Source organism: Bacillus rossius, chromosome 12, assembly GCF_032445375.1.
Source record: "Bacillus rossius redtenbacheri isolate Brsri chromosome 12, Brsri_v3, whole genome shotgun sequence".
Classification (NCBI taxonomy): Eukaryota; Metazoa; Arthropoda; class Insecta; order Phasmatodea; family Bacillidae; genus Bacillus; species Bacillus rossius.
Genome location: NC_086339.1, coordinates 19,255,821 through 19,277,443, shown reverse-complemented (window position 1 = coordinate 19,277,443; position 21,623 = coordinate 19,255,821). Strand labels below are relative to the sequence as shown.

General features: G+C 34.6%; 2 protein-coding genes across 7 annotated transcripts in view; one reads left to right on the top strand and one right to left on the bottom strand.

Moving 5' to 3' along the window:
* The window catches only part of LOC134537656 (patched domain-containing protein 3-like), a 44,289-nt gene extending 39,279 nt beyond the window's left edge, over positions 1 to 5,010 (top strand). For 3 of the 5 annotated variants that reach the window (XM_063378335.1, XM_063378334.1, XM_063378336.1), the window contains 5 exons: positions 611 to 862; positions 1,847 to 2,117; positions 3,259 to 3,380; positions 3,736 to 3,937; positions 4,667 to 5,010. In XM_063378335.1, coding sequence (XP_063234405.1) covers positions 611 to 862; positions 1,847 to 2,117; positions 3,259 to 3,380; positions 3,736 to 3,937; positions 4,667 to 4,782 — 963 coding nt within the window. In that variant the 3' untranslated portion in view covers positions 4,783 to 5,010. Of the gene's footprint in view, positions 1 to 610; positions 863 to 1,846; positions 2,118 to 3,258; positions 3,381 to 3,735; positions 3,938 to 4,666 lie in introns of those variants that run through there. The other 2 variants (XM_063378338.1, XM_063378337.1) reach the window with 1 other exon arrangement.
* A 1,237-nt stretch (positions 5,011 to 6,247) lies between these two features.
* LOC134537654 (sorting nexin-13-like) overlaps positions 6,248 to 21,623 on the bottom strand; it is a 56,868-nt gene continuing 41,492 nt past the window's right edge. For both annotated transcript variants that reach the window (XM_063378333.1, XM_063378332.1), the window contains 2 exons: positions 20,680 to 20,792; positions 6,248 to 19,532 (listed from right to left, as the gene is read on the bottom strand). In XM_063378333.1, coding sequence (XP_063234403.1) covers positions 19,291 to 19,532; positions 20,680 to 20,792 — 355 coding nt within the window. In that variant the 3' untranslated portion in view covers positions 6,248 to 19,290. The remainder of the gene's footprint in view (positions 19,533 to 20,679; positions 20,793 to 21,623) is intronic.

Sequence of the window (21,623 nt, the reverse complement as noted above, 5' to 3'; positions counted from 1 at the left end):
TCCTGTGGCAGAGGCAGGAAGGGGGGGGGGGATGTGGGTGCGGGGGCGGGGGACCCTAAAGGTATGAAAAAAATTTGCAAAATGCAGGAGTAACTATGACTCACCAGTCATAGTTAGCAAGTAGCGGCCTCTGTGTGGTTCCCGCCACTAGTAACCTAAGTAGGGAGCAATCCTGAACAGGTGAAGCTAACAGCTACCTCTGCGTGGTACCCGGGGCTAGCAACCCCGGAAGGTTGGCGTATATGTCAGTGTGTTGGTGTCAATAGTAATTTAAGTTTAATATTTTTCAAATGCATGAGTCAAAATTTTAAATTTTTTTCATATTTTTTGCTTCAAAAGTCTCTCTTCCCCAAATAAAGTTTCTGTATCCGCCACCGCAAAAAAAAATTTATTGTTTGGCGTTGGATTCATTCAAATACAATATATGTAAACTTATATTCGATATAGCAAGGTAGCCAGGTTAAAAGTTAGCAGTATTTAACCAACAGTGTGACTACCAAACTAGTCCGTCATGTGAAACACATGCGCTCAAGTTGCCTTTAAGTAGTGACAGTGTAGCTGACTACTTTTATACTTGTTTGCTATAGCTTATATAATCCTTCTGTTCCAGGCTGTACTGACAAATAGTACTTACAACAATGTGAAGGCTGTGGAAACAATAAAAAACATGATAAAGCAAATAAATCTCACAATTCCTGATAATATTATGGATCTGATGACAAAAGTCATAGCACAAGTAAATTTCAAAACACCTGATAAGATCATGGAATCAGTAGCAAGCATTGTAAAGCAAGTAAATATCACAACACCTGAAAAAATTGTTGCCTTTTCTCCAGAATATGTGCCATGGACAGCAAACAAGGTTGGTTTGAAGTAGTTTATGGATGCACTGCAATAATTTAAATCTGAATTGCTTTGCATGTTTAAAGTGTGTTTCTACTTGTTATTAATGTGGCCATGTTCATAAAACTACACTATGTGCACAAGATACTAAAAGTTAAATAACAATGGTTTCAAATATGAATCGTAAACTACGCAAGATGCAAAAAAAATGCAACACAAGTGTTGGCCAACTTTCAACTTCTTGCGTTTTGGCTTGCATTTCCGCCTTCTATATTTTAAGTGTATTGTTTAAAAAAAAAAAAAAACTATTAAATGTGTGTTCGTAATGTGTATAGAAAGCTTCAATTTTAATTTTATCAAAAGGTCTCGTGCATTATGGGAGCTAGGGGAGAGGGAGCACCACGAATGGGGTATTTATTATAACTCTCACAATGCATACATTTAGATATACCTTAATTCACATTCCTGTGTACCATAAATTTAACCCATGGTGCACCATAATTTCCATTACCATTGTAACATAATTATGGTGATTAATACCTTTGAATATATATACTGTATAGAAGTCGCCAGCCCAGGTTAAAATTTCTAATACGGTTTTGAGGTAGTTGGTCAATTCACCGCCGCAATCGCCACCATCTCTAGGGCATCGACTTGTGGTGGTCCCTAGCGGACAAGTGTTGAACTCTTCAAACACCCCTTCCCCCTCCCGTGGAACGACCTTGAGCTGCAGTGATTGATTGGTGGGGGGTGCGGGTGGAATGACAGCGGGCGACAGTGCTGCGCTCTAACGTGCAAATAACAACCTAAGACGATACAGGACGTTATGACGGCAGCGCACTGCAGCGGTGAAGTTCCCAAGCTGCTCATCATACGCTCCTGAAAAAGGTAGAGTAAATCCTATCCACTCACGACGTCTATACAGTATATATATATTCAAAGATAATCGAGCTTGATCTGTCACAAGCCTACGTGTCACGCGGACGGTCGCACGGTGTCCCAGATCATCGCGGAGGAGCTGCTGCGCAACCTGGGGCTCACGGTGGCCGCGGTCGCCACGGTGACGGCTCTGCTCATCAGAGACCTGCGCACCTCGCTCCTGGTGATGGGCTGCGTGGTGCTGACGGTGACGGACCTGGTGGGCGCCATGCACTGGATGGGGCTCACCGTCGAGATATTCACCTCCGTCATGGTCCTGCTGTGCACGGGCCTCTCCGTCGACTTCGCCGCGCACGTCGGCTACGAGTTCACCCGCCTGCGCGGCACCCGTGACGGTGAGCAGGGGAAAATACTGCCGCTGTGTCGGCGCTGGCCTCATCGCGTGGTTACCGGGTTGCAGAAATGAAAATTAACATTTGGTTGTTGACCTCTTCGTGTCTTTTTGTGATAACACACAAACGGATGCAGGAGTAACACACATATCCGTATTTGATGACTTGTTGTGCTCAGAAAATGGAGTACATCTTACAGTCGATGGTGTCTTATATTCAATGAATTAATTCGATTTTTAAGATACAAAATGTGGACCGTACACTAACCGTATTATGATTATAACATCAAATCACACGTTTAAAACATTAGTTGATTAAATTTATCAACAAGTTTGATTCAAGATGAGCCCACTTCGGTTTGGCCACTAATGTGACTTTCATGACCACACAATACGCCAGTGTCATAGTTTTGTTTGAATGGAAGCCAAGCATAATACAGTGAATTAATTTTGTTTTTTTAATTTATTCGTACAGAGTGTTCATAGGTTTTATTCCCCACAAAATATTTAAAATACCTGCCTACAGACAGGTTAGGTTCCATTTAGCAAGCAAGTATTAAAGGGCAATCTCTGATTAAAAAGGCTATTATGTAAGTCAAAAAAACATTGAGCATTTAAATTAAGAAAAAAAAAAGTTATTTATTTTCTTATCTTTTGAAAATCAAACTGAACTGTGTCTCTCATTTAATTTGGTGAAAAACTTATTGTGTGTTCTCTGATTGATTTTTATTTTATCATCACATTTGAGGCTTTAATAAAAGTTTGTTGAACAAATAAAATTTCATGATGCTGAATTTTTCACTACATTTTATGTTAAAAAAAGGAAGCTATCCAGGCAAGAAGGAAATTGTAGTATTTTACTTTAAACTTAAATAACAGCTAGCAGCTGGAAGATTATCAATTAATCAATAATCAATTATATCAAAATAGAGTCTGCCAAAAATAATGTAATTAGTGTAATAGGTTTATTTATTTTTAGCAAAATCTTGAGAATTTGATGTTTATTTTTTACCAATCTTTTTTAAGGGTCACAAATTTTGAGATTAAAACATTATTAACATTTTGAAAATACATTTTTAATGCCAGTAATAGTGAAATTAAATAAAGCATGTCTTGTTTTTATTAATCTATGTAATGAATTTCAGAACGAGCCATAGAGTCACTGAAAGTGATTGGAGCAGCGATATTCCACGGAGGATTTAGTACATTCTTAGCATTTTCAGTACTGGGATTCAGCGAGTCTTACTTGCTAACAACTTCTTTCAAGGTAACATAACATTTTACTTAGTGTTTGCATATATGCTTTTGAAGTATAATAATAAAACATGTGTGTTACTGTATTTTCTTTATTTTACAGATATAAATAATTTTAACCTGTTTGATCAGAGTTCTGTAGTTATAAAAAAAAACACACCCTGCATTGTGAGATAAAAAATCCTTATAATTTTACAAAAAAAAATGCTATTTTTACCTATACCCTAATATGATGATCATTTAAACATTCAAACATTCTCACGTGAGCATCAGCATTTCCTTCCAACTTTTGCAAAATAAAACTGACTGTGTTAACTTGAGCAGGTTTGAAGTGACCATTGCCACAGGCCTAACAGTTCATGCTTCAGTTGTTTACAGGCGTGGTGGGGTTTGGGATGTTCCACGGCCTGATCCTGCTGCCCGTCCTGCTGAGCTGGTTCGGCCCGCCGGCGCCCCCAGAGAGCCACTTCCAGGTGAACTGCACCGTCCTGAACAGCAGGCAGCTGAAAGACGGCGGCGGCTTGCTCAACTCCTGCTACGAGGAGAATGATGCAGTCCACTTCAAAACAGGTTTGTCTCTCGGTGAAGATCGCAGGCTCTCGCGCACATTATCTGGGGTTGCTTGGCTTCTGGGTTGTAGTCGCGTCGAAGGCGAAGATATCTCGGTCGACGTTGGAGTAGTCATCATCCGAAAGCAGGTACCTAACACAATCCGGAAGCCAATCAACTCCAGGTTTGTATATTGTTCATGCATTTTTCCTTCTAAAGCTCACTGGTTTTTTTTTTTTTTTACAAGTGACATGTTTTGTGTAAGACTTGGCTTTATTGGCCTTTGTTTAGTTTTGGTTTTATTAAATAATTCAACATTTTTATGAAGAAAGTATATATAATTGAGAACAAAGAAGCTATTTTATGTGTGTCAACCAGCTGTAGAAATACAGAAAATGATTTTCTAGTGAGTGTAGAACATAGAGGTTTGTGGCTAGAGCCATAAACGGCATAATCTCACTTAGTCCCAGAGACGACTAAATGTTATTCACTCCAACTATAAATAGGAAATAAACTATTTCTACAGGGTCTACACTGTTCTTAGCGCATTCTATACTGCATTTTATGGACATATTTGGCATAGAGAAGTTTTCCAGACAGCCGTATTAACTCTGTAGTGCTGGAGTGATGCACGGTGTAAAATTTGATTTGTCGTGTCATTGTGACTCCCGCTTTAGTCCACTGACTTGTTGGTTAAGTCACATCTATGTATGACAGTCGGCAAACAAGCGTGCCACCGCATGTTGCCAGGTGGCGATAGCGCGGCGGTGGTGAGGTTCCCGGAGCCTGCCCAGGCGCGCTCTGTGCAGAACGGTGCATGCATCCTCGACAGGAGTGTGTCGGCCCCATGCCTCCAGACTGGCTGAAACTACCTCGTCCGTTGCCAAGGTGGGACACCGCGTCTTTTTATTTGTGTGACGACTATAACAGCAACACGATGGGAGATACAATTTGACAAGAACATATTGTTTTGTCAACAATTCGGACTAAGACTTTGTGGCATCTGCATGTCCCAGTTGTGATTTTGAAAACATTTGTATTTAAAATTCTAATTATTTTTATAACAAATTTTTAATAAACAAGTTTTATAAACACAGGTGTCATCATTTATTTCAAATAGCATTAGCTCAAAGACCCTAGCTGTTTGCATCAAAAGTCTTTTGTGGCCATACACGTAATGCACTAAGAGGTCTGACTATTTTTTTTTTTTTTACACATCTGACATGAAAATCATACAATGAATGTTGATTGTATGCTTCTCACACCATGCTTATATCTAATGTCACTGATTCATTGTAAAGGAAGAAACTCTTCCCTTCTCATAACCCTCTATTTTGGCAATGGTGATTTTAGTCCAAACACAAAAAAAAAATGGTAAAATCTAAATTTGTAGCACATGTTTTTCAATGTTAGGTAATTGTAGACTTTTTTCTGGTAATTAAATGTGACTATATGAAATGATAAAAGTATTTAGACTTTAACACAATGCTAATGTAGGTTGTGTTTCTAATTGAGAAAATTGTCAGTTTCCAACAGTTTTCTTTTTTGGTATTACAGTTACACTGAGACCATAGATAACCTCAACAATCCAAGTAGTAAGCAGACTTTAGTTTATTACGATAAAAAAACTAAGTTCTGTAACAAAAATATCTAGTATACATGCCCTACATTATTTACATGACATTGAAATTTTTTTTTAAAAAATAACTAACTTTTTACATCATTTCTTAACAAAGAATTTGTCCAGTTTATTCTGTTTCAAACATAAATTGCATTTGGATGAAACACAGTCATGCAAAATGCTATAAATATGCCATTATATTTGTCTGCTAAACAAAAAGCATTCTTGCTACTGTAGTTAAAAATTTTTGTCTCAATCTGTACCAATGACTAATGAGATCCGGATAAACAAAGTTTTACTGTAGTATATCAAGGATGTTGATTGGTCAAGTGAATGTGTCATTTCTGTAGGCTAAGCTGACGTTGGTCACAAAGTTTCGCTACTGTGTATCCCTTTCCATTATCTGTCTCTGTATCATTTAAAAGCAGCACACAGTTATCACGCTATAGCAAGACATAATTTACTGGTATCAGTTCAGCATCCATATGGTAATAGCCTGTGTTGTAATCTCAGGGGGCTCATAAACTTACAGTAGTGTACATGGAGGTAGTTTACAATGACAAAACGTGCTTCTTTATTTGCCACAAATGTGTAACTGTCTACTCATACAACTATACTCTACAGGTCACAAATAGGTATCCGTCACGTGTGCTAAATATTCACTTCCACCTTACATTGGGATATATCGGTTGAAAATCAAGAATAAACAATTCACATTTACAACAGTGCCATTATAATGTACATTTGTACAAACATTACATAAATACTAAAACAAACAAAAAAAAAACATTACACTATTATGTACAATTATTACACAACATAGGTACTTTACTGGTTTCACCCTTCAACCAAACATCAGTAACCCAAACAGAAAAGAAACAATAAAAAAAAAATTTATGTACACATAATGTTTACAATTCGAGCTGTGCATTTATAATTTATAACAAGGCAGGTACAATGACAGCAATGTCACAATTACAAGGGGGCAGAAGTGGTTTAATGCCAACACAATTCAATTATGCACTATTTTAATTAGTTCCTAAATAAGTGTGATACGTGATCCTAATCGATAATCCAGTGACTACTTCCAGATAACAAATCCTATAATAAAGGTTGATGGTGTGCAAAAAAAAAAACTATTTATTTATATCTGGCTTTCAAAATAAATAATTTCCCCATTTAAAACAATCATGACATAAATGACAATACATACAGGACATATATTGCCACAAGGTGTCGACACAGCCAAATTGTCATACATGTTCATTAAAAACTTATTTCTCAAGAGCAAGTAAAAATTTTACTTACAAACAAACTGAATTTGACAGTTAACATGAACTTGTTCCAAAATGTTATTTAATTTAAGCTAACTTAGTTGTTTTAATTGACAACAACCACCCAGCATTTATTATTACCCTTCCTTCCATAATCACTCCCAGATTTTAGTGTTATAAAAATTTCCAGTGCCATAGAGATTTATATACTACTACTGACAGCATTGAACATGTAAAAAATTTGGCACATTTGTATGCCAATGAAAAACATCATTGAATAGAGTTCATTAATAAGGGGTGCAATCATTTTAGTCAACCGATATACATACCATTGTAAATTATCACTATGAACAAAATATGGGTCATCAATAACCTTACAATTATGAAAACTATAATATTGATGTTTAAAAACATCTAGATGTTGGAAATAAATTGTAAAATGAAGCCATTTTTAACTTTACAAAACATTTTTCCAGGTTTTTCGTTGTTTTAACATTTGATTTGATGTATAAATCAGTTACTTCCAAGGAACTAGACAGTATGTAGTAAGCTAACAGTTTGACATATTTTTCACATATTAACACTAATGGTATTTATTACCTTACATGAACAGCCCAAGAAATCGAAACAGCAACTTACCCCTTAAAAATTATTCACAAAGTTAATTTTTTGACCAACTCAATTATTTAATTGTAATTGAGTGTGTTTATGCAGTTCATAAACGTACATAAAAAGTGGCTAAAATAAACACTTTAATGTAAAACATTATGTATTACATGGACAGTTTTCTTATTTATAAATGTGTGAAAGTTAAATTGACATGTAGGTCCCCTTTGATTCAAATTGAATTTAAGTGTGTTTAAAGTTAAGGTTACCTTATTTACAAATACAGGAGATGAATTACAGTGTGGTAGAATGAGATACAACATGGCTGATGGGGAATATATTAGTATATAATATTTTTGCACTATATATCGCAATGATGTAGAGACAGTGTTTTGAGGTGGTAATCTTTGTGTTTGACATTAATCTGTTTGTAGGCTCATGACATGTGAGAATCAACAGCGAAGTAATTTTTATAGCCAGTAACAGATATTTTTTTCTCAAACATGATTAATTTAATTTATAAAAAAAATCCATAGCAACATATGGGAACATGTCAAAACATTGTTACTAGCAGCTATTCAAAAGATCTGATTTGAAAGAAAAGTTTTTTTTTTTTTTTAATTTTCCAGTGGTTAGAATACCAAACAGAGAAAAAAAAAAAAAAAAAACTAGACCAGCTTTAAATTTATTGCATCAGTTTATAATCTACTAGGGATAAACATACAGAGTAAAAATTAATAACATTTGAGAATTCTCTTTTATGGCCTAAAAAACTAATAGCTGGTACACACCAAATTTTGAAGCATTATAAAATAAGATTAAAATCATATCAAACTGCAATATTTTTCTTTATAAACCATATACAGTAGAACCCTGTTATAATGTTTTTCAAGGGAGCACAAGAAAAAAACATTATAAGCAGGAAAACGTTATAAGCAGGAATTCTCAATTTAGCACTTAATAATGTTCGAGCTTTGTACCAATGGACTCACCAAGCTATGTAAACAACTTTAATGTTAAAACCAAAGATAGTATACTTTATACATGAATTTTCTGAAACAAGCCAACAATTTTTCAACTTCGTCTTGTTCCCTGGTTAAATTTTGTTTGTCTTTAAAGATACACTGCCACATTTTTTGTAAAATTGTCTCACGATTCATGATGACAACATTAAGAGTGAGACGTCTACTCCTTCGCTACCTGAAAATGTTTAATTTTGGGATTCCTACGTATGAATGGAAAAAAAAAAATATTTGTAAGCAATAGAAAACACTTTTAGTTATGCCCTCGCTCAATGGTTGGCAACTTAAGTATCGTAGGACTATGTACGTGCATCTAAATACCCACTGGAATGGCAAGGAAGAGAAGAGTTGACTAAGGGTGCCAACTGACACGTAACTACGAACATTGTGTACCTTTAGTTTATTGCATAAAATTGTATTTTAACAAACTTCATGTATTGTATGGTTGTGATTGTAAACATAAACATACATAAAGGAAACTTTTTATCGTAAGTGTTGGAATAATTTGGTTTTAAAACATTTTTTCCCCATTTATTGAATGAGATAGCAAACATTATAAGCAGGAAATTACACTATTTATGAACGTTTTATGCAGGAAATAAATACATTGTCCTTATGGGGGAAATATTGGGACCTTAAAAATATGACATTATAAGCAGGAAAACATTATATACAGGAACATTATAACAGGGTTCTACTGTACTCACATCCAAATGCACTCCTGTAGCCATTGGAGTACCTATATCACTATTTCACTCATCTCCAAGCATTATTCAAATATTAGGCTACACATTATTTTTTCATTTTTTTTTTGCACAAGCAATCATTTTTAGTGTAAAGTTAACAAAAATTTTTAGAACTAGTAAAGTAATGTTAGTATTTTTCCTTTTTTTCTTAACTATGGCAATAATATTACAAATAGTATTTCTCAAAGTGTGTGTACATATTTTGTACTTAATTATGATTCAAGTAAACATAACTCAAAGCACGCAAAGAAAACTCCAATGTTCTAAACATCAATACATACTTTAGGAGATTTCACATGTACTCACAATACATATTACAACTTTTTTTTGCAGATATATTACACAAATCAGACACACCTTTAATCAATCAGATTATTTTACCATGTCCTGAAACAATGTTCTCTACATAACACAAAATACTGAATAATTATTTACATATCCCAACTCCACAAACATAGTATGCAGACCTGGTAACATTTTTAATGCCTATTACTTCTTTCTACTTTGAAGTAAAAAAAACAGTGATTGAGAAACAAACAAATAAATATGAACAGTTTATTATTTGTAGAATACAAAGTATGTGATATGAATATGACCATATGAGTATATTAATATTCATGAAAGTTACTGTCACCAGAGTTTTATGATATAACTATTAACTAATTTAATTGACTAATTGTTAATAGCTGCAGGTAACCATAAATGGTATAGATGCACAGTGAAAGCTTATCAGGTCCATACAAGGCATATAAGCTACATTAATTCAGAGCTGGTAATGTGGACTTCACCAATTATTTTCAATGGGTTTTTAGATTGTTACACAAGGATTCAATTAAACTAAAATATATTTTAAAACAGCCTTGTTTCATAGTAGCCAATATTTTTCGCATGGCTTTAAGCACTTTCAACAACCAAATGAAATGCACACACACCAGAGTTGTGTCACATAAAGATGTGGGTAAGTAATGTACATAGTCAACTCTTCTTTCAAATGTCCCTGAAAATAACTACCCTCTCAAAGCAAGATCCATTATTAGTGAAAGGTAAAAATTTTGGTTTGAAAAGTGAAAAAAAATTGAAAACAGGACGAACATTAACTTTACAATAGCTGTACTAGCCACAAAGTCTTCCACCAGTACTGGAACAAGTAGCTGGAACTTGCAAAACTACAAATGCCGTCACGGCGTGCTCACGTTGCTGACCGAGCAGTGTGTCTGCTGGACCACTAACTGCATGTTATCACTCAAGTTCATGGCACACGTACACATCCACATCACTTCATGTCAGACATTGTTCCATCTGCAGCGGCACTTGCATTCCCCCCCTCCCCCCCCCCCGAAGCAAACCAATCATTTAATTTCCTTATCCATTTTCAACCCACACATTCCTCTCAAATCATTATGTTGATTTCTACCATAAACATCGTACGAAGGTGGTGTTATCAGTTAATTAGACAAGAGTCGAGCCAAAAGGCATGGGCCAAGAAAAGTGGAAAGGTTATTTTTATAAAAAAAAAAAAAAAAAAAAAACATGTCCGTGATGACTTTATAAACCTGTTGAACTCTATCCTAGCCACACAACGGAAAAACTGAATGGTGTGAAAGTATAAAACCACTGGTCTGATAGTCCAGAGAACGAGACAAAGCTTGTTCATGTGTTGAATGTAGCTTCCTCATGAACTCAAAACTAGTAGATTCATATAATAAATTATTCCGTGGGAACAGTGTGAGATAACATGATGCTGTAAGTTGCACCTTGTAGTTTGAAGGCATCTCTACATTAAAAAAACGACTATCTTCCTGTGGTTGCTAGGCAAGAGGTTTTGATCGGGTGGTTGCACAAGCAGGAGAGAAGGTAAGCCATCCCAATTCACGTCAAATGTCACATCCTTGCAATTGCTTCCTACATTGTGGCACCCACCCTCTCCCCACATGTCGTGAGTATACACGATGAGTCTGAATTTACAAACAAGACCTAATAAGTTGAAAACATCTATACGACTCATGGTCTAAAATGCTTCCCAAGACTGGTGTCCGCCTTTAAAGTTTGAGATAAACAACATTTTTATTGTAAATAATAGAGAATTATTTAAGTTAGAACACTGAGCGTATGTTTTATTTTTAATTGTACAAAGCTCTAGAACCACTACCAATTTTATCACTGTTGTAAAATAATTTCACTGAAATAACTGGGTTTAACACCTCACAAAATATGTGGAAAATATAGGTGTTAGCCTAATTATTTCAACGAAATCATTTAGCGACTGTGACAAGGTTTGCTGTGGTTGTTGAACTTTGTTCAATTAAACATAATCCAGATGCTCAGTGTTCTATCTTGAATACTTGTGCTATTATTTACAATAATAATGCTGTTAAGCTCTAATTTCACAGAAGTAAACCAGCAGTGGGAAGCATTTAATATCATAAGTCGTATACATGTATATATGTTTTCAACTTATTTTGCAGCTGAAGTTTGTCCATCAAATTCAGACCGTTCCTGTACATGGCTGAGATGACTGGGAATTACACCTGAAACAATATATAAAAAAAACATTTCAATAATAAATACCTTTTCTTTACTGCAAGAAACGACTTTAAAAGGACTTTCAGCGTTCGTTAAGACGTACGTGGCATACTGTGTTTAGGTTATTTTTGGCAACAAGGGGAATTCATTCATGCAAGACATACATATGCCTAAAAATAGAACTTTAATGGTAGAAAATGTTGAACACAGACTACACACGAAAAACTTAATTTTTTAATTTAACGAATCTTTTCTTGGAAACCATGAAACGTTGCAGAATTAAGAGTTGACTATATTTACACAATTCTTACCCTGGACAATAATAGCAAAATTATTCAGAACCCATTTAATGAAAAGTGATTATATGACTATTTGCATATGTATATGTAGTTGGATAACTCAAATTTCACTTTCACAGCACATTAAGAATCTCTACTTATGATATATCAATAACAATAATTCACTATCAAACTGTCCATTATTTAAAATATACATTACAATTTTTAAAATATACATGACTATACAAGCATTCTTAGTTATACAATTTACTCATACAAAAATAAGATCACACAGCATTAGCTTAACTTGCAGAAACTTAAATTTCATTTTATAATTTTAACCCATACAGAAGTAGTTTGAATGTGAAAATAAAAGTGTAAAATTCATCTTTGTAATGATTATTTGCATTTTGCTTACTAGTATTTAAAAACATAAGAATGAGACATAAATAGAGTAACACACACACACTATGTTCAGAGGATTTTTGTTTCACTATATTTTATTTTATAGTACAGTTTTTTTTTTTTTTGCTAGGAGAATATTTAACAGAAGGATATGAATTAATAACTTATTAAAAATTGGAATGTAATTTTTTTTTTACAAAACTTGTGCACCACTTTTTACACAAACAGTAATTAATGTTTCCAAAATTATCTTTCAGCATTAAAATTCTGAAACCTCATTTATACTAACCTATTAATCCAAAAAAATTTCAAACACACACAGTATTTTCACAGTCCCTTGCAATATACACAGTAGTCTCGCTTATCCGACATAAAAAAGGCCAGCTGACATCGGATAAAAGAAATTTTCAGATAGCATGGTGGTGTTAAAAAAAACTTATTTAACTTCCAACTATGTTATTATTTTACTCTTTACGGATCTTATATAAGCTACAGTAGTCAAGAACAAAAAAATGCTCATGCTCATGCAGTTCTTGTTGCAGATTGACACACTACTTTAATTTTTTTGCGGTGGAAATCAGATGATATGGAATATTGGATAAGCAATGACATATGAGACACCACTGTAATTATAAAAAAAAAGTTACTGGGGTCACAATGCCACAACCAAAATGACATGACAAATCCAATTAGGCATCGTACATCGTTCCAGCACGACAGAGTTAATAGCAAAGGATCACACTACCACGACAACATTTTAACGACATACTCTTCTAATATGGCTGTTGGCAATTCATTCAAGCCAAATGCCTCAATAATCTGCAGCATGTATGTTGTGTCATGTTCATTGTGGCATTGTGCCTCCAGCTTAACTTGAGTTATATAGTCAGATTTCCTTGTATTCATACACACAGTAAATTAAAATTTAAAAATATGGTCCCTTCAGGTTGTAACAATGAGGTTTTACTGGAGATTCAGTGGTGTTGAAAAAACATCAAAAATATAATCATTTGAATTCTTTAAATATTTGCCAATAAAATAAATTTTTGATCCAGCATCATGAGCAAAATGAATTTTTGACAAATTAAATATAATTAGTACACATAAAAATAATATAAGGTCAAGACGACTACACTACAGTAACAGTTAAACCTACAGACTTCAAATTTTAGTGACACGTTAAATTTGTTAAGTTAATCTTAAGAACACTGTATTCTACATTGTCAAGGCAACTGCAGTGAAAAAATACACAAAATTTACTAAGTATCAAATAACACAATCCTGTTAAAGAAGGAAATCTCACACAATTTCTTAAAAAGATCTTTAGTCTTCACTATATAAGTGGAATGACTCAATTCATTAACTATTTGCTTTTAAAAAAAATCCATTAAAATAAGAGACGATTGGTATTTTCAAGTGCTAAATCAACATCAACGAATGCAACTGGATCAAAATCTGCATGGAACACAAAGCCCAAAAAAATTTCAAAAGTTACTTTCAATGCTTCTTAAAATTGCCTGCAACATTAAAATGCGTACATCACCATTTATCACAAACATTCAACTATTAATACAAACTGAGCTCAATATAAACAATTTATAGCACCTAACAGCCAATACATGAACTACACCAAACATTTTTTTATACAGCTAAGTATTTTAAAAAGGCAATTATTTACCTAACTATTCATTAATGTTGGCACAAATAAACTGTCAAAATAGTGCAGTTATCTGAGATTGAACAAATCCTGTTTCATCTTATTCCATACCTTAATTTCTACACAAGGCTCTCATAACACAACGTTTGCATACGGAAATGAGTATACAATTAAAATGCCCTTTTCAGACAGTACATTAAGTTTTATACTTATCGTGGACAGTCCACATCAAATGCATGTAGTATATAATGTAAAGTTCAGATATTACATTACAGTCTTATATGAAACATTTCCTTTGATATCTATGCATACTCCAACTTACACATACACAAGGCCGACACAAACCATTTCTCATACATCATAAACAGTTACACTTATATATATATAAAAAAAAATCTCTCTTCAGAAGACATGCTTGGGCAACAACTTGACAGGTTTTTACCAAACAAAATTGAAGTCTACAATTTTTAATAAAGGATTTTTGAGTCAAGTTAAACTATTTAAACTGGATGGATGGGAAATGTTTTTGGAACAAGAGGTAAATGATCTTTATGAAGTTTGAAGCATATCTTAACTATCTTGCAAAGCATATATCAGATCAATGTTCATAGTGTAGTAAACTAACTGTTCTTTGATTGGAGGGGCATTAAAATAATGGTTTCGAAGAAAACAGTACAATATTAGATGAGACTTTTTTTTAAAATCAGTAGTAGTCTATTAGTGTTGGTGTTCCCATGGATAAGAAACATTAATCTTTCAAAAGAAATGATGGCATACTTAAATAAATAACTTACCAAACTAAAAAAATATGACACCTCAAAATAAAATTGCTTTTTGAGAGTACCTAAATACATGGGCTGTGATCTAGTTAGCCACTGACAAACTACAATTTAATGGCAAGAGATTTATAATACATAAATATACTTATTTTCAAATTTATACATAATGCTTCTCTTGGGATCCGAATTTATATTTATTTAACGCAAAAGCAATTTTTGCATGCCTCCACCAATACTTGAAGATATTCCTTCACATAAAATACTATGATTATTTCACTTAAAATTTAAAAATTAATACAGTGAAAGGTATTTAATTCATAAAATTTGGGACCACTGACATATTCAAGGTATAATGCATATCCACTGTCAAGGTGACAAGACATTAAGTAACAAAACCCTTGCACGAATGGGGAAGTCACATTATCTGCACACCAGACCATGCCTATTTCACTTCTTCCCACCTCTCAACCTCAGGAAAGATAATTGATAACATTTGAGTTTGTACAGCTTGGTTTTGTATCTACTCCATGTTAAGCCTTACGTTTTTGATTTAAATGTCAAAACTTATAAAACATTTATAATGGTCGAGCTAAAATAAATTATTTTCTCCTCGAAAATCACTCTTAGTAAATAATCCGCACACTACCGCCTCACTCACTATATTTCTTTATAAATTAAATTGCTTAAAGAAACCGGATGATATAGTATACAAAGTTTATGAAAAGAGTATTTGTATATAAAATTTGAGATCAAATTGAAAATCTGAAATTTCCTGTAGCTTTAAGGTTCTGTTAAACTTGGTTTCAGTATAAATATATACTTGTACACCTCTTTCAAAAATAAGTTTAATTCATAGAATACCGAAAGCATTAGATATCATAACATAATTTTTATATAAAAAAAAAGTTAAAAGAATGAAAATAAAAAAAAACTAAGGAACTTATTCAAAACAAAAATAATTTTTTTTAGAGATATTTCAGAAATAATGTACCTACATTTTTTAATGAATAAAACTGACAAGTGCAGTATCAACACATTATTTAAGTGAAAAATTAAATTATATCTCAAACCATTAAGAGATTGGATTTATCACACAGCAAACTTCTTTAACGGTATAATTTTTTTTAAAAGCTTATACATAAAGGTTAGCTAACTTCAAAGAGTTAACAAATCACACACTAATTCCTTCCAACATCACAGATAAATCTAGGGGGTAAAATCCATTTCAACCAGTAACTGAAGGCAGCCAACACATTTTGGTAGCTGCACCATATTTACAGTTAGGCATTCTGCATGTTACCTAGGAGAGTAAATTCACCCTGGTCAAAGTATTTTTCTTTATCACAATTATCCAACCAATTACCACCAAGTTATGGCAGAAATTCCAGTGCAAAAATATAAAACATATATTGTTCAGCTGAAGCACGTAAAAAAAACTAAAGATTTTATATCTGACCACCTGAAATAGTATGAAACACCATCTGAATTCATAAACATATAAAAAAATTTGTAAATAAAACATTTTCTTACCGAGTAGGAAGTACTGTAATTTTTTAAATTATTTGAAACAACTAATTACAGAATAATGTATGATGTAATTCTAATCCAGATATACTCATCATGCTAATGAAATATAAAATTTGTGGATGTATTTTAACTATCCAGCAACTCGATTTAAAAAATAGAAATCTCCTGAAACGTTTTAATTTTTTTTTTCTTATCCAATAACAGTTTTTTTTAAATGGCACATCAGACCAAAAGTTGTAACAGAATGCAAATGCATTAAAATTCTTTACCAACAGATTATTAAATAACTGCAAAAAAAAATTCTATTAAATTTCTCTGTTTGCCGAGCCAGGAGCAAGAAGCGCACTTGCTGAAGGGCAAGAATTCACCCACCACCTTCCTTGTTTTTAATTTTTTTAACCCTCTGCGACAAGTTATTCTTTCTTTTTAGTTCCTTGCCCTTTCATAAAAGTAGCACGCAGGGAAACTTGTGCCAAGCTAGAGGAAAATATGAGTAGCAGTTCAAATCTTAAAATAATCCAGCCAGAGCTTGGGGGGTGGGGGAGAGCACATGTGACCATTCAGCAGTGTTTATGGTTCTCCCTCCCCCTCTCTTCGCTATGTCCGTGAACTGGCACTGTGCACAATCATCGTGTGTATCTTGATACAACTGTGTCCAAACATTGTTTTTGTGAGGGATTTCCCATGATTTAATCTCCAAAATTCCACGACAAGACTGTTGTAAAGGGCTTGCTTGTTTTTATTGAAGAAACTGACAAAAAAAATTAAGAAAAAGTAAGCTTGGGAAAGGGGACGGGTAAAAAAATATTATTTTCCTTTGTATTTTTTGATGGGTAGGGGGTGGGGAAGGAAGGGTCGTAAAGGATGGAGAGGGGAGAGATGAAGGGCTGAGGGTAATCATCAGGGCTGTTATGCAGCAACAAGTTGAGACACGGATCTTAAAGACTTCACTTGTATACTACTGGAGACAGATATATGGTGCTACCCATATTGAAGGGTGATTCTTACAGTGAAAATGTTAGATTTTTATGCCCAAAATTAAAGGTGCAACCATATGCAGGGGGCGACCCTTCTGCGGGTAAATACTGTATTTATTTTTCATCGTCCTAAATAACTGTCAAATTAAGACACTTCACTAACTTGCCCCATTTATGTCATCAAAGTCACAATATTAACTTACATTTGTGTAAGGTGTTCCAAGATTAGTCCGCACTAGTTACACAGGCTTAACTACAGAAAGCAGCAGTTATATGACACAAAACTGAGTTTTGAAGGGAGGAAGGGAAGTAGAGAGGAAGAAAGAATGATTTGGCTAGAAGGAGAGAGGAAGAAATGTGGTCTTCAAGGTGGCTGCTACTGGGAAGAGAATCTCCCTCTCTTAATTTTTTTTTTTTTCACTTTTTCCTCTCACTTCCACTCCCTCTGAAGATACCAGAGATAGGGTGAAAATGGCAACACTCAGGTAATAAGCAACAGCTACACACAAAAAAAGAGGAAAAAGTGCAGCACAGCAGCGCTTCAACAAATTTACCAATAAAATTAGCACAATAAAGATATGAAACAAATTATTGAGATATTTTTTGTTTATAATATAACACTGAAGACATTTGCACTTCATGCAATTTTACCCTACGAGGCAATATTTTCGAAAGAGGACGTGACATAGGGAGATATAAGAATATAACTTTTAACTTGGTTATTTCATCATCATTCAGCTTACAAGTACTCATTTTGAGAAAATCTTCTGCCATTGTCAGTTCTCGTAGTAGCGAGGTTACCTTTACTTATCTTTATGGAAGTCTAAATGCCTGTTTGGCACCCAAATGTTAGCTGTACCCAGCCTCCAGCAATGAGGGTACTTCTTGAAGTCTCAGTGGTGTATTGATTCACTAACTTGGAGAAGAAAGCGAGCATCGTTCCTTTAACAAACAACTGTTGCACTGAGGCAAACAGACAAAAAAAAAGGCAAAGTATTTAATTGAAGTTACACCACAGCGTTTGTTGAGATAAATTACACGTAGTAGATGATAATATAGTGCATCACTATGTATGAAATGTCAGCATGATCACATGTTTAGTCACACAACGCAAGTGAACACCGTTAAGTCATACCAAGGAGAGAAAAAAATTGTAGTGAAAATTTCGCCAACATTATGTAAACCTGTATCCTCAAAGATGCCTAGTGCAATTACAGCTTATACAGCAAAACCCTGTTAAGAAATTCTTAAAGTACTTAGAAATTTAGACTTACATACTAACAAAAACTTATTAAAAGGGTAAAATTGTATGTATTAATAAGTCACCTGATAATTTTTTTTTTTTAACTTATGCAGGTATGTCTCTTAAGAGGGTTTTACCATATGTACACACACAGCATTGTCACATGACCTGTTTTCAAAGTCATTTTCCTTTAAACTTATAAGAAATAGCTAAATTTTAACAAATGTGTATTCCACCTAAGATTCCAACTTTGAATCCTGATCTCTGTCAACATCAATCCAGATCCTGTATCAAAGAATATGAAAGTATACTAAGTATTAACAGTCAGGTCTGTCCTCGTAACTTAGTCAGTGGCCACAAAAAAAAAAATTTTATTTAGCAAAAATAATTTCATTTCAAATCACAGTTACTCTCACTTTGTAGCATTACTACAAGCACATCACATAGACAAACAGAAAAGATTCGTAGTAGTACAATGAAATCACTGTCCACGCAAAAACAAAAAATTATATTCTCCAAAGTTAAAAATTATCTGGCGGTATAAATAACATCTTACATCTTAAACCAAGTGGAGATACCCGTTAACTACAACAACACGGCACTGGACGCTATCACACATTCGAGCATCACGGCATAACACACACAACTGAGGAACTACAATAAAACGGCGGCTGAAAGCTCTGCCCATCGTCCAGCGGGGGACCCAGCAGCTGCCATCACCGCCGGAGGTCCGTCTTGGAGCGGTGGGAGGCCTGGAAGTCGTCGCGGACGCGCGGGGAGCGGGCGTGCAGCTTGCGGAAGATGCGCGGAAGGCCGTGCTGCGGGAACAACAGCTCCAAGATGCCCTCCAGCAGGACGTAGAGCAGGCGCTTGTTTAGCACCGGCCGTTGGAACAGGTCGAACACGCAGAGGATTCCCCGCCGCGTCGTCTCGCTGCCGATCACGTGCTTCAACTCATCTGCAAGCAGCAGCGACACCATCGAATCCCGAGCACCGGAGCATCCGGAGCTATAGGGATCCCACACATGCACAGTTGGACCTTCCGATTGGTCAGAACAGGCCTGGCCTGTCAGGCGAAACTAACGTGTGTGGGAGATGGCCGCTGGCCGGGTTTTCATCAACTTTACGTTAAAGCAAAAAAAAAAAAAAGTGTATTCTTAACTAAATGCAAGGCGGACTGAAGATCGTAACCTGAAAGTCTGAGCTTTAAGTGTGTTAGGAGATGACAGAGCAGGCAGAACTTTTATCTGTTCAGCCTGTCGGCAAATATGTAGTAGGGCAATGTAGGAAAGTTGTCAAAAAAAAATGGGAGACACATTATTTTGCAGAGCATTCTAACGGCAGCGCCTGATCCCTCAGCCTTAGCACTTTTGTAATAAGGGTATTTTTGTAATTTTTAATGAACGTAATTTTTTCCATTTTTATGGAGTTGTAATTATTTATTATGGCTGGAAATGTTTGTGCAATGTTTGGTTGTAACAATTACGAAGTCATAACTGCTCAAAGACATTTTTTAAGTTAAATTTTTTTAGGCACGTTGGTGTTGAAGCTCGCCTGAGTGTGGCGACGATAACCTATTTTATATTTTCTTAAATGAACATTGGGGGGGACACATCCGGTGTATCAGTGTGCCAAATAAATCTCTGTGATAGCAAAAATATTCTGGAATAAATTTTATAGACTTAAATAGTCACACAAAGAAATAGTAGCAACTTAAAAAATACATTATTCAAAGCTTGATGAAATTTTCCACTCTTGACCTTCAAAACAAGACTCTAATAGAAAAACCTAATTTAAAACAATTCCAAAAGGTTTCTCAAGAGACTTAAAAATTTCAACTTATCAACCAGGAAAACTTCATGGAAAGAGTTAAAATACTTTGTGTTTATAGGTCAAGATCAAAATGTTTTAAACTTATTAGGCAGGAAAGTGGGAATTTATTAAAAGAGTTTCACATTCACTCAAGCAAAGAAGACAACCTCAAAATATTTTTTTAAGGTGCTACCACATTTAAATTAAAGAAAAATATTCAAATGACAAATGTGCTAAAAAAAATTCTACAAAACTAATAAAAATTTCAATGGTAAAACAATATTGTTTCCAACCTGAAAGACTAGAAAGTAGGGCAATTTTTGCAGCAACTCGAGTCCGCATTCTTGTGGCTTCATCCCGTGGAAGTCTTGGCTCTGCTCGAATACCATTCGGCCAGAATGACTGTCTAAAAAAACAAACTACATCATTAGGCACACTAAAATATAAGTACGGGGCCATTTGAAAATACAAATAATCAAACTTTGGCCATAAAAGAAATTATTTTACTGCATTATATTTATGCCTGTGCGAATATCAGTTTTTTTGGTTGAAATCGAATATGAGTCGGTCCTGGTACCTGGTTCTCGGTCTTGGTTCTTGGCCCAGCCGGTTCTCAGATAATTAATCGGCACTGAGAACTGTAAATATAATATTGGCACCGGTACCTGTACCGGTAACGTGGAAAGCTAAACCTTTCCCAGTGAAAATAGAATAGACTCCTGGTAAAACATAGTAGTATATCGCCGGCAAATAACACTTACATGTCTTTTTAACTTCACTTTAAAACCCATGTGACAAGTGAATAGTTAGTTGGTAAATCTTCGAAAATTGCAAGCGAAACCGACAAAGGGCAGTCTCCCTTCCCTTCCTCCAATACACCGCCTTACGCTTGCCGCTAGCCCGCCCAGATGGAAAATAATGCTGGCAGGAAGTGTCAGAACGTAGAGTTCTTTGTGCCGAGATCCCGAACCTTTTTGTACCTCTTTTCACTAGCAGACAAGGATGATCATTTCAACTAAAAGTACACCTATAGAAAAATTACACAAGCTCAATATAATTTTAAAAATTATCAAATAAATTAAGTATGTACCATGATAAAAGTTGTCTAATACTACTAATTAACTGTAGGTATAACGTAGACGTTTGCAGCTTTATATCACTTATAATTAGAGACATAGAAATATTGTGACTCATGAATTTGCAAAATATTACTAAAAACTATTAAACAGTAGGAAAT